The 13752-nt window shown below is 40.0% G+C and overlaps 2 protein-coding genes across 3 annotated transcripts; both read right to left on the reverse strand.

The window, feature by feature from the left end:
• Positions 1-499: 499 nt before the first annotated feature.
• LOC131336497 (probable protein S-acyltransferase 7) lies at positions 500-5028 on the reverse strand. The gene is made up of 5 exons (XM_058372365.1): positions 4560-5028; positions 3275-3457; positions 2156-2449; positions 1482-1715; positions 500-1371 (listed from the first exon to the last, which is right to left on the reverse strand). The coding sequence occupies exons 1-5, from the start codon at positions 4659-4661 to the stop codon at positions 868-870; spliced, it is 1317 nt and encodes a 438-aa protein (XP_058228348.1). The 5' UTR covers positions 4662-5028; the 3' UTR covers positions 500-867.
• Positions 5029-6265: 1237 nt separating this feature from the next.
• LOC131298109 (uncharacterized) lies at positions 6266-11000 on the reverse strand. 2 transcript variants are annotated; one of them, XM_058323413.1, is made up of 7 exons: positions 10553-11000; positions 9314-9407; positions 8472-8672; positions 8147-8392; positions 7367-7514; positions 7023-7248; positions 6266-6772 (listed from the first exon to the last, which is right to left on the reverse strand). In XM_058323413.1, exons 1-7 carry the CDS (start codon positions 10854-10856, stop codon positions 6435-6437), a joined length of 1557 nt encoding a protein of 518 aa, XP_058179396.1. In that variant the 5' UTR covers positions 10857-11000; the 3' UTR covers positions 6266-6434. The 2 variants fall into 2 exon arrangements, with proteins under 2 accessions (XP_058179396.1, XP_058179394.1); XM_058323411.1 differs by having other exon boundaries at positions 9245-9407.
• Positions 11001-13752: the final 2752 nt, after the last annotated feature.

The following is a 13752-nucleotide window of genomic DNA, read 5'->3' on the forward strand; positions in this document are numbered from 1 at the left end:
AAGCCAAATGATCCAACTGCGCAGTTTTTGGACTTTGGTCAAACTCAGACGTGGAGACGTTTGGCTTCCAATATTTTTCTTTATCCTTTCCTTGTTTTTCTGGATATATATAGTATTAAGGTAGGATAACATTGTTAATTGATGATGATGGTGACGTGGGTCCTCAATGATCAACTGATGCTCTGGAGCTTTGCTGGCCCTGCTACATATGTGCAAGGCAAGACGCATAAAATTATTCACCCGTTTACTAGTACTTCTTTTGCTTTTATACCGGACTAGTTTACGTTTACCTTTAACTAATTTTTGAAATTAATTTCACCGTCGGCTGATAGTGCCCCGATTAAAACCGAGGTAAAATTGTGTATAAACAGGTCTGACAAGAAGAATTAATAGCTCTAGAGAGGCTTCGCATTAAGAGGTTTCAAACCAGTTGTCACGCATTTGCTTGACAATCTCCCTTCCATTTCCTTATTTTAAGGAAAATGTTAGAGAATCAACATTTAAAAAAAAAAAGGTGCCCTATGATTGGGGCATTCATATTCTTTTCATGTTTAGTAGAGTACAAGTGAAGGCAGGTTTGAGCTATTCAGATTTCAGAACCAACACAAAGCAGTCTGTGAAAGATTAACAATGAGAGAAATAGAGGGCACAAACTTTACACCAAATACTTCCACAAATGCAAATACAAAATGAGGAAAAGTAGAAACAAATTCTCACAACACACATGGCCAAACCTTCTTAACACCATCTCAAAGCAAGGCCCAATACCCAAACTCACCAAGCAGTGAAATATTGAGGCAGTTGGATCACCAAGCATGAAACTTTAAACTCACCAAAGAACTCGATTCACTTCCGTTATCCATTTGATCACGCCTTGGCTTCCGTCGGTCTTGAGGTTGTCAAGCTGCTGCTGCTACAACTGCGATCGATTCGGTTCTCTTCCCCAAGTCTCGATGCCAAAGAAAGAATTTCAGGCGACATTTCCCAGCTGCCGCTTTTCCTTCCCCGACTGGAGCGCCTTGTGTGTATTCCGATACGGTCCTCCTCACCCACAGTAGTCCTTACGTCCGGAGATACTTCACTTAGTCCACCATCCTTAAGTTGCCCTTCACTATAACCTAACCCAGCCTCTGCATCTCCCCAAACCGCTTTCCTGCCCATTTCGATATCCTCCACGGCTTTCTCCATGTTAGGACTACCCCCACCCACCATTCGATCTGGTAACCCTGGGTCCACAGGCACCTTTGCTCTAAAATTGTTCTTTGATGGAGGGATACTGGAAGAGAAAATCTCCTTGAAGTTCTGCATCACTCCTTTGTTATAGGGGTTGGCTCGCCGATCGTAGCGGTATCTGAAGTTCTCATAAGTAGTCTGCACAAAAAGAAAGCAATTGGTATTTGTTATCTAATGAAGACTTGTTATGCAAAGCCTGTTAGCCAAAATTTGCAGGACGGGAAAGAAAAGGAAGATAGTCATCCTACCTGATTTGTGCTGATGAGATATAAGTGAAAGGCAGTAAGGCCTCCAACAAACCATACTGATATGAAGGTGTAAAAAATTAGCACAATGGAAGCAGGGGTCTTGATCATGGCTTTCCATAACGTGGTAGCCTCTGCGTCCATAATCTTCCAAATGTAAATCCAGCAAAAGCTAAAAACATATATGCATAGAAGGGTTGTTGAGGAGACAAACATGAAGAAGAATCGGTAATTCCTCTGCACAACAGGAGACAAAGTACCTTATCAGGAATCAGAAAAATTACGGGTTGATGCAAGTGCGAACACAATAGTGAAGATGACAAGTAGAAATTATCAAGCCATACTAAATATCATCTCTGGGGGGACAACTACTGTGTCAAATAGCCTATTTCTAGCATAGGATGACCTTAAAGTTGTTGCTCAGTGTGGATTAATTTGTTTCCTACGGATTTATGATAGGATATCTTTTTTCCCCCCTTAAAACACCAATTCAGACATGCTCAAGCAGTCAGGCTTCAAGTACCCACACACACACACAAAAAAACACATGCTCAAGCTTCTTGGGCTTTGATATGAACCACTTCTAGTACTACAAAAAAAAAATCATATGAACTTGACAGAAACAAGCACCACTATCATGGACAACAATGCAACATAATTAAGGGACCATTTCTTACCAGCCCAATACACTGCCCAACCCAAGGGCAGTGGTGGTCAAATCGTTCAACACAATTGTTGCAGATTGAACAGTGGGAGCAACGCGGAGGTCTATATAGCATGCATGTATCACAATACTTGATCTTCACCGGAATCCCATTCACCTCAACTTCCTTAACGCGAGGCAGTCGTAACTGTGGGGTTTTCCCAGTACTGTCTGCAGTCCCGTCGTAAGATTCTGGTTCTGGAGGGTGTAAATTACGAGGAATGATGCCCGGATCTCTTCCAGATGTTAGTAGGAGAAGAAATAAAACCTGAAAACCCAACAAATTTGCCAACTTAAAACTCAATGCTACTTGCATTAAAATAATTGTTTACCTTCTTAATTTCAAGCGTCGTGGCAAATTGTTAATGCATGGTAAGCTTATTTTTGAGGCATGGTAACGCTCTTCTTGACCATATGCCATTGAAAGAAAATACCAAACAATGGAGATGGCCCTGAATCGGGCGTCACCCCAGATTACAGTGCCAATGATACAGTCTAACTTGGGCCTCTTCTGTCATCAAAGCATATAAAGGTCCAATATGTGGCTCTAATGGATGGATTTGCAGCATTTGCTTAAGCGCTAACAATGGAGTCAATAAATATCACACTAACATTCCACAAAAGGATGCCATCAAATATGGTCGATTCCTACATCCAATCAGGCAGATGAAGTGAACATATCTCAAGTAAGCCATCCTATTCAGTTTCCGTTCATAAGATCCTATTCGCTCCATCCCTCTTTGTTAGTTCAATTGTGGAATCCAACTTTTTAAAGAGAATAGTTGTTACATTTCCATCAGTTGACTAGTTTTTGGACTTGAAATTCAAAAAGGAAGACAAAAGAGTATTGCCATCAAATTTTCCTCATTGGCTTCTGCAAAAGCGTACATTTTTTATTGGGCAACTAAAAGTAGATAAATGGACTAACAAAAAGAGCGACGGCGGGAGTAATTGTTAAGTGTTAACCATAGTCAATAGGTAACTGGAGACTGGAGAACACCCAAATACAAATAAACAGACAGCATGTATAGAACCACACATAGAGACACACTTTCGTGCATGTAAGGGGTTGATGGGGAGGGAGAGAACTCACATAAGCGGTGAAGACAACAGGCACAACCATAATTGATATTCCCAAGTTGTAAGGGAAATCATCCATCAATTTTCTAGCAACAAAGACGCAGAAAATTGTGACGGGAGCAACAATAAGGAATATGGTCAGCACCAGTGACCTCACATCCGGCCCAAATACGAATCGCCCTTGAAGTAAAAATCTCTGCAACCAAACAAGTAATAGCTGATTAATATCCTAGAGAAATAATCGAGCTTTTTCTATTTTCTGTTATAGTCCCACATTGCTTGGGTATGGAATGGGAGATCACTTAATAACTTGAGGACCTCTCCACTGCCAATTGGTTTTGGGCGGGATATGAAGTTTCCACATGGTATCAGAGCGGGCTCATTCGATCCCAAATTAAATTTGAAACACATCACGTACCCCATGATGACATGACCAAAAAAAGGCTGCCAAAAATGGGGAAAAAATGGCCACAAGTGACAGACTTAAATGCGGTTGCACATTGCTTGGGTATGGGATGGAAGATCCCTTATAACATGAGGGGCTTCACCACTCATTGCCAATTGGTTTTGGGTTGGATATGAAGTTTCCACATATTTCATTGTAACACCATGCTTTTTCCTTACTTGCCTAGACCTTATGCTGAATGACTGCTCACATCACATGCTTTTTCCATAACATACTTGGGTCTGTTTGGAACATGTGGAAAGGAAGAGAAGGGAAGAGAAAATAGTTAAGAAAGGAAGTGTGAGGAAAATTTTAGCGTGCTTCATATCTTATTTGTTATATTCTCCTCACTTTCTTCTCAAACCAAACGAGGAATGGGAAATTATTTTTAGTTTTCTCGTCTCTTCCCTTCTTTTACCCAAGATCCAAACAAAGCCTTAATCTTACGGCAAATAACTCCTCACATCACTTGCTTTTTTCCATAACAAGCACATAAACAACAACAACAACAATTTCTGTTCATTTAAGTCTGAATCCCAATGTATTTCCATTGGCAAAAGAGGCGCAATGTCCAAATCAGAGTGTCCATCACTAACCACCAGGAAGGGGGGGGGGGGGGGCAAACTGTTTGATAGTCTAGCAACTACCTTCCTTATCGACACCTACCAACATCGACGCAATAATAAGAAGAGGGTAACTGGATTTATTAGGTCAAGAATTTGCCTTCGCACAATTCAATAGCAACTCGTGGAAAACAAAACACAATCCAGTTTCATGCTTTCACGAAGTTCAATCAGATAGATACACGAATATGAACGGAAGGAAACCTTTGAAGATAAACGTAGAGACTTACATTGCTTCCTTTCCATGTCTGGTAAATCCGCAGGTCATTCGAGGGGGCGCTAGTGGATCCGGATGTAGGATCTCCCTGCTTCGGTGGATGAACCACATACATATTTGTTTCCCTTTCTCTCTCTATATATATGTGTATACGTATCGCTCTTAAGTGGTCAATTTGAGATCTAAAGAGTGGATACAACGAACTGAATTGTTCAGATCTCCACCGCGATTTCCAAGAGTCAACAGTTGATACAATGTGAAAAAATATACAACAACAGCTCAGATTAATACTAATGGATAGGGTTTTCGAGTTTCCGGTGATAAAGTGCGTCAGATTCCGGCGTCGAGAACTCGATGGGTAGTGTCCATTTTGGCCGGCAAGCCATGAGAGAGACAGAAGAGAGAGAGAGTAGTTTAGGAACTAGGGAGAGGAGAGAGAGTCTGTTTCGTGGGCAGGACTAATTATTCAGTGCTCAGTTAAGCCCTCCAACTGCAGTGCAATAAAATCATGGGTATATTTCAGGTGGTGTACACCAAATTCAAATGTACATCACGTAGGGTGGGATTCATATCAGAATTTCACATAAATAATCGGGGTTGCTCAATTTATTTGTAATATACTTTTTTAAAGATTACAAAAAGTCAGTTCAGTTAAATATAAATTAGGGTGTGATCAGTTATTTGATCAATTTCATTTTATCCATATCCGACTGAGCTGATTTTTTTGTAAGGTTTCTTTAAAAAATACTCTTTTTGTCCCGATTTGTTTGTCCAATTTCGGATTTTCAACTTATTAAGGAAATCAAATCTGATCCATTGGTTTGGAAATTTACATAATCTGATCTATTGATTTTAAAATTGGACATGCAATTTGAAACATGTATAGATCAAAAAGGGGACAAATAAATTGAGACAAAAAGAGTATTTCAAACAAATTAATCGACTCTGACCATTTGTGTAAGACTTCGAAGTGAGTCACACGCGATACAGTGTACACCAAATGATGTAACCTTAGTCGGAAAGTTCATATAGTTTGGTCATAAATGTATGATAGTAGAAATAAAGAGGTCTGGGTACACTGAATAATTCCCTGTAGACATGGATATTCCGTGGGCTTTACAGGATGTCAAAGTGACATGGCTTGGTCTCATTGGACAATTTATACGAATGAAGAAAATGACCAGTCTGTCTGCTGTCGTACGTGGCAGTGTTCCACTTGATAGCCATATGTTGCGTCCTCCTTATTTTCTCCTTAAAAAAAAATGAATATGGCGACAGGCTATAGCAATCTTTACGATTTGAATCGGTTTGGGAAAGGACCAATCGTAAATAAGCGGATAACCGGTCACAATCTTTTCTTGATACGTTATAAATTGGTCCGATAAAAAACTACTCACTCATGACGAATAACAAAATCACAAGGCACAATCGGTATCGTCCGCACGCGTCGAACCTGTCACCAAATCATGCTGCCAATTACTCATAAGATCCGGATAAAAAAAAAATTTTACTCATAAGATCGTGTTCCGTCAGTCAAGTGTATCAACATGTCAACCCTGTACCAACAAAACTTCCTCAGCAAATGTCCAAAAAGATTCCCTTGTTTTCGGGCTAACAAAACTTCCTCGGCAAATGTCCAAAAGGATTCCCTTGTTTTCGGGCCTTTCGAAAACTCACTTATTGATGAATCTGTGCTTATTTTTGCATCTTGACTCATGCATAACATAAGTAAATAAGAAAATAATTGAGAGCCTGCCAAACATGTTAGTATGGCAAAAGGCTATATTCTCCTGTTGAGATACAAATGAGTGGGGCACAGAAGTACATCTTACTGGCAACATGAAATTAACCCCTTGCATTGCATGAAACAAAGGCTAATTTCCAACTCCTATATTAGTTGAACAGTTCTCAGAACATTCTTCCTTGAATTACAGAAAGATTGAAGGCGACTCTCGTCAAATGTACCAAAACCAGATAGTTGAATTCCATATGCTTTCATCCTTTGGACATCCCGTGGAGTGGGGGATTGCCAGAGCCCGTCCCACCACGCGGGAGGAAGAAGTGGCGTGAGAGCACATTGGGTAGACTGGTTGTGGCAACTCAAGGGACCGGCAAATCTGTTCCATGCATGTCCCCAGCCAACCTGATTCCCCAAACCTTCCGAAAGCAAATTAGTCTGGAAGCTGCTGAAGAACCACAAACTTGCACCAGTAGAAGAATTTCCAACTAACATTCAAAGAAAAAGAGTCAAGAAAAGAGAAAGGACACACTTTTCCAAGCTGGAACAAGAACGTTGCATTTGGATCATGGATTTTTAAAGTGAATAACTAAAGGAAGCAAATGAAAGGAAAATAAAAATGTAGCAAGATCATGAGGTAAAGAAGCTAAAATTTCTCTCTTTGACAACTTGTTGCGAAAAAATTCTCTCCAACAAATCCAATATACAAAGCCCGAGGGATTGAAGGCAGAAGAGTACCAGGTTGGTGAGCCGCGGCAAGTGCTGCAATTAGTTGAGCAAAGGTTGTTCCAACGCGCCTGTGAGCCCCAGAAACAACAGCGTGTTTTGCATGTGCTGCAAGAAAGAAGTCCACAAATGCAACCCATCTAGGTGCTGGGCCCCAATCCGTGTGTCTAAAGTCTAGACCTGCTCCACTCTTGCCAGAAATATTTCCTTTGAATAGTTCATAATCAAAATGAACAACCTGAATAAACCGTTGCAAAACAATAAAAACAAAGCCAAGAATTTCATCATAAATGAAATTTATCGTCAGTGCAACCGGTGATGAGATTATGCTTGGAAACGTGACAGTTAATCATTACCTCAGCAAATTCACTTATATTTGATGCAACATCGGTTATCAGAGAGGGGGTATCTGAAACCAAAACAACCTTGGGTCTGGATTTCAGTTGCAGATTGTCTATAGCTTTTCTGATGCAATTCAGTGCTGCCTGTGCTGCTCTCAGAGACCTGAAACAACAAAAGCAATGAGGCAGACTTGTTAATCAGTTGAATTCGTATATCTTAATTCACTAGGTTCAGTTTGAAAGTTTCAACACAGGATATGAACCCTTAATAATTGTTAAACTTTGCTGCTTCATGGAGAGGATGCAGTTTCCATAAGCTTGAAAGTAAAAATGAATCCTGTGTATTTTTTGCAACTATTCATAGTGGAATGAAAAACATAATTGTTCTTCTCTTAATCATAGAAAACCAAAATTAACTTGATATGTAAGGCCTTTCTAAGAACCATTTGAATCAACTAGTACTGATACATCTGTTCTTGCTTCTTACTGTCTAAGTCGGAGTTTTCTCGTGAATGCTCCATCATGTTTACACTTGTCAGAGACTTTCTTGAATTCAATTAGACACAACAAAGATGAACCAAAAGTCTTTCTTGAATTCAATTAGACACAACAAAGATGAACCGTACTACATCGCCCTATTCTTAAGGAAAAGTAGATTAATCATGAATATGTTTCCATACCCATTGCAACCTCTTCAAAAAACCTCTTTAAAAGGCACTACTTCTGCCAACCTCAATGTGGGAAACTGAGTATGGTTATTGCAAGATAGACAAAGTAAAATGTTTACCAGCATACCTATTACTAAGCATCCGCATGTGTAGTGAAATATCAGGATCCACCCCATCACCAAGAACCCAACGCATGGCCTCTCTAACATTATCTGAGGGAGACATGAGTACTCTCATCAGCTCCCCAAAAACGTTAGGCCTGTACTGAAGATCTTCTGGCCTCCCAAATAGATCGGAAGCAGCATTCCTCATCTCAGTGAATACATTCTTCAAGAAAAACTGAGCAGCCACAGCATCTGTCGTGTTTTGGAACCTGCCGTGGTAAGGTCAGTAATTACATTGATTCTTGAAGCAAGTAGCAGCTGATTACATTTATGCGGGACCCAGTTTACCATATGATAGGTTGCTCCCACTCCCTCCAGTTGCAGCAAAGAACACTCGTCTGGGCTGGCTTTTGGAAATCATCAATTTTCATTACAAGATGCCTTCCATATGTAGTCAAACACCCATTATGTCTCCAGAGATGCTTGACTTCTTTCAAGGTAAAGGAAACATTGCTGTAAGAAATGTAATCCCCAAAAGGATATTTGCCCCTGAAATATTTCATGAAGTAATATTAGCACCACTAACACGTCTCTTCGACAGTAATTCTATATCATAGCTATAAACTATCTGGGCTACTACACTGAAATATTTCAAGCAAAATTGGAAGAAGATAGTCTGAGAGTCAAAAAATTTCATTCTTTAACGTTCTGCTAAGGTACAATATCTCAATCACAGTCTCTTAGTGTATGAAACCAACATATACCTATGGTGGTTGAGTAATGAGCCTATCCTCTCCTCCGGCCATATTCCAAAATTCCAATACCGAAACTGATTACTAATACAAGACCAAAATATTCAGAGAACTCTTCTAACTAACCAAAAAATATGTAAATTGTCAGCAAAGTTGTTTCTTTTTTTCTTCAAATCCAACAAATTCATTGTTCTCATAACAGCAGACCATGATGGGGGATACCAAAATCTCATAAACAAAAAAACTGCCTCGATGGTAATTAAATGATAAGCCCCAAAAATGCTTTCTGATGAGTAAACTTGACTTTTGAGTAATTTTTTTAAGAGATATCAAATATAAGCAGAAAGGCTTGAGAGATAACCAATATGCCTGGTTTGCCCAATGATCAGCGATCGATTCAACATTATACTCAGTGTTGCAGCCGTTAAGATCTTATACATTTCATTCCCGAAACCAGCTTCTGACGCTTTCCCTATCACAAAACCATGTTTGCAAAACTGCTCTGGAGGAAGTCCTCGGACTCTAGATGCACCTGAAATGGAATCGGTATTGTTAGCATCTGCAATGGGTCTCTACTGTGGAAGTGCGATTTTCGGTTAGGTTTTGCCTATTCTCAATCCCCTCTCACCACCAAAAAAAGAAATATCTCTCTCTCTCTCTCTCTCTCTCTCTCTCTCTCTCTCTCTCTCTCTCTCTCTCTCTCTCTCTCTCTCTCTCTCATGTCTGATTATGATTAATCCCTCCATCGTACTTTTATCTTCTTGTAATAGGTAGCATTAGTGTGGTTAGTAAATTAGATAACAACAGCAGGCCATAGCTCCATCTACTCGAACGACCTCTCCTACGGGCACTTAAGCCCCTCTCCATGCCGCCGGGTCAAATGCTCGTTGGTATCACTCCTTTACATTTGCCTGCCCCCTTTTCACTCTTCCTCCTTGTGAGCAACTACTTCAAAAACGTTTTTAGATATCAAGCACAATTTTAGGACAATCATGCATTTCCTTTCCTTCACTCTTTACCCGGTCAAAAGTTGTTCTTGCCTATATCTCCTTTCCACAATTTATTCCTGTCATGGACTAAGGGATCATAGTGGGGAGTTGCAATCTCAACCATGATTGAACGTCGCGATTGGGTTTGCTGCTATAGGCTTTCAAAGACAACTCTGGTTTGTCTAGCTATCCACAATAATAAAAAGCATATTTGCACTCGATTACACGGCCAGTTAAGAGCCGAAAAGTGACCCTCCCTTCGAATTGAAGACAATTAGGTCTACACATGATAAACCAAGACACTTAAATGTAGGGATGCAAACCAGAAAAGCCAGACGAAGTGTTCGAGCTCGACTCATTCACAATTAGTTTAGATTAAGCTCGACTCAAGCCCAAATAATCAAGCTCGAGCTCAGCTCCTTTCGTGTCAAGGTATCCAAGCTCGGTTCATTTACTACAAAACGCTCTACAAACGAGTCGAGCCGCTACAAACGAGCTGAGCTATCCCAAACTCGTTTATACTAAACTAACAGAGCTGAGCCTAGTCGACAACGAGCCGAGGATTAAGCTGCTTGCGAACAGGTTGGTATGTTTGCAGCCCGACGCTGCAATTAAGAACGCAAATCTAGCAAGAACTGACATAAGCTAAAAGAATGCAAATCTAGCAAGAAGTGAGATTAACTAGTACCATTCAGAGCAAAGTGATATTGAATGATTCTTCTCACGTCGACATTTCCCTCCCGAAACCCTCCGCTGAAAACTTCCCCCATTTCTTCCACCGTGGCGCACCCTTTGTTTCCAGAAGCCTCGGTCTTCGCCTTGAGAATCGCATTTCCTTCTCGAAACGTCGTCGTAACCGGGAATCTCTCACCGGCTGATGGATCGACGGATCTGGAAGTGAGGATCAACAGTCCAGCTCCGGTGAACAACGCACACGAGATTAGGAAGCCGTGGATCGACAGTCGTCTCCTTCTTGATACGATAAACCTCATCTCCTTTTCTTATTTTGGTGAACGGACTAGGGTTTCATTTGGATCTCATCTGGACCAGTAATCATGGCTGAACTGTTGGGAATTCTGGAATTGCTTCAGTTGCTCCATTCCTTACATCCATTGTCGGTTGAAGAGTAACGAGAATGGAAATAGTAAAGCGATGTAGATAGAACCGAGCAAATTACACTAATACCCACTGTGTATTTATGGAATGTCACTTTCGCCCTCCACTTTACCCATTGCCTTCCTTGCTTGCTTGCTTTCACTTGCATTAACAATGGCTCAGTGACGGGTTTTTTTTTTTTTTATACCAACAACAATAAAATCCATATATATATATATATATATATATATATGGACCGTTCAATAAAAAACTGCTCGGATCAAGCCATTTCCGATCATTTTTTTTGCTGATTTCTCGCGGGTACCCTTAAAATCACGTTCTGAACACATTGAGCGGCTCGGATCGTCCCAATTCGATCGGAAAATGGGAGTCTCCCACGGTAAGCCCGTGCGGAATCCCTTAAGGAAACCGGACTATATATCTATATATATATACTATATATATATATCTATATATATATATAATATGAAACCAGTACAGCCATATTCACTTAGTATCCACTACAAGACCAAAAACAAAACGAAAAGACCCAACACAACAACTGATCCACAAGTTAAACCAAAGCTCTCTCACGACAGCACACAAGCCACAATTGCTCCCTAACAAAGTTCACCACCAATAAGACCTGCAATCAGACAAATTGAAAAGCACAAAAGGTGAAAATAATCAACCAATAGCTTGACGTTGAGGGGTACGAAATACGTGAGGGTCGTGACAACTATCCTCTGTAACCAAGTCTCGTTTGCGCTTAGCTCGAGTGTAAGTGTGAAGGGTTTTGCCATTATCACAATAGGTCTTTTGGTGGACCATGCACATCCGCTTTCGCTTACCAGAATGTAAAATGGGCAAATGTTCACTATCCTCCACCCTATGCCGCCAAAGAGCCATAACTCTATTAGACCGCAAATTCCGAAATCCTGAAGCCATATCCACACGATCAGGCGTTGGAGGAGTAACTGGAGCAGGAGACTCACTATCGGCCAAAATGTATGGAGCATCTTTCTCTTGAGGACAAACAAAAGGCACTGGCGAGACATCCATAGAATTACCACCATCCTTAACCTGGAGTTCAGTTGCTTGAGTTCCGGGAAGCTCAATGTGGTCAACAGATGAAGGGTGATCCATCACTTTAACTCTAACCTCCACAGCCGATAGACTTGGCATATGAAAGAAACGAAACTCTTTACCCGCACCAAAATCTCGTATGCCATCACGACTAACAAGAAGGAAGTCTTTCCCCATAACGACCTTTTTCCGGCATGGCCTCAACTCAATGAAAGTGGAGCGCTCACCAGCTGACCTAACTGAAAAAGGGCGACGGGGAACCTGAGAAGCCGAGGCAGTAGTGCTAGAATTACCCTCCTCATGTAAGGCGACAACCACTATATCCGCTTTACCCTCCAAACTAGTGCTAGACTGCAAGTTAACCTTCATATCATCCGTGTTCGATTGGTCCAAAGCCCGCTGCGCCTCTTCCCTATCATTTGTGTCTGATTGGTCCAAGTCCCTCTGCACCTCTTCCCATGGCTCATATCTTGGATCAAAAATCTCACGGAAATTAGCTTGTGCAGCCTCTCGGGATTTAGCAAAGCACCAATCGGGAATCCAACTCAAATCAGAATCAATCAGTGACGGCTTCTTCGTTTGGAGTCTCAAAATTCCTAGATTTTTTGTGTACAGTGCACGGTCCTCAATAAATTTTCTCTATCTATCTCTCTTCACTCATTACTCTTAAAAATCTCTCTCAAAACCCAAAATGAACAGGGTCTGAGTGTCTTGGTGCACCATGTGTTAAGAAATGAGTTTGTGCATTACGTAACGGTATTTTCTAAGGGAACAAAAAAATTTAAATTTTTCCTGCACGACGCAATCTTGTTATTTTTTACGTTAAATTTTTTTGGATCATCAATTCGTCTCGAGAGAAATCAAAAAAATAAGAAAATTACAATCTAGACTCATTGTTTTTGAATAACAACAAAAATAAGCACACACACAAAAAGAAAGATAGATGATATTTTTTTTTGCTTTTATTTAAATTTCTTTTGTTTGGATACAAATAATAGTTTTTTACTTTTCGATTTATCTCATTAGGACGAACAAATAATCCAAAAAAAAAATGCACAGCAAAACTAAGGGGGCATTTGGTAATCTTTTTATTTTCAGTTTTTAGTTTTTGTCTTTACTTTTTTGAAAACTAATGAAGAAAACTTGTTTGGTAACAAGTTTCTGTTTTTTTTTGTTTTACATAATTTTTTTTAGAGTTTTGTAAATTATGAAAACTATAAAAAGGTGTTTTCCCTGATTTTTTTTTTGAGGAACATAAACATTACCAAACATGTTTATTGTTTTTGTTTTTATGAAAAAATAAACCTGTTTCTTCTTCTAATTTCTTAAAAACAAAAAAATTGAAAAAATTACCAAACGCACCCTAAGAAATGCGCATTTTTTTTCTTTTGAATATATGAAAAAAAAACAAATCAAATGACTTATTAAGTCAAACCACACTTTAGTAAGTATTGCCATGGAACTGTATAGTTCATAAAGATAGTAGTAAAATCTAGGTACAAATTTTTATCAAAACAAATGTCAATTTCATAATCTCAAAACAGGAAATCCCGCATGTCCCCCCTCATTGGAGATCCTCTAGAGTGGATGTCAAAGTCAACGGCGAGGGGAAGTCGGTTTCGGACGTGACACAGTTTCATCGTGTCATGCACAATTACAATACTGCCCTTGCTATAAAATACGAGAAGCTCAACTCCACCCTAGTTC

The sequence above is a fragment of the Rhododendron vialii genome, chromosome 8a (assembly GCF_030253575.1).
Source record: "Rhododendron vialii isolate Sample 1 chromosome 8a, ASM3025357v1".
Lineage (NCBI taxonomy): Eukaryota > Viridiplantae > Streptophyta > Magnoliopsida > Ericales > Ericaceae > Rhododendron > Rhododendron vialii.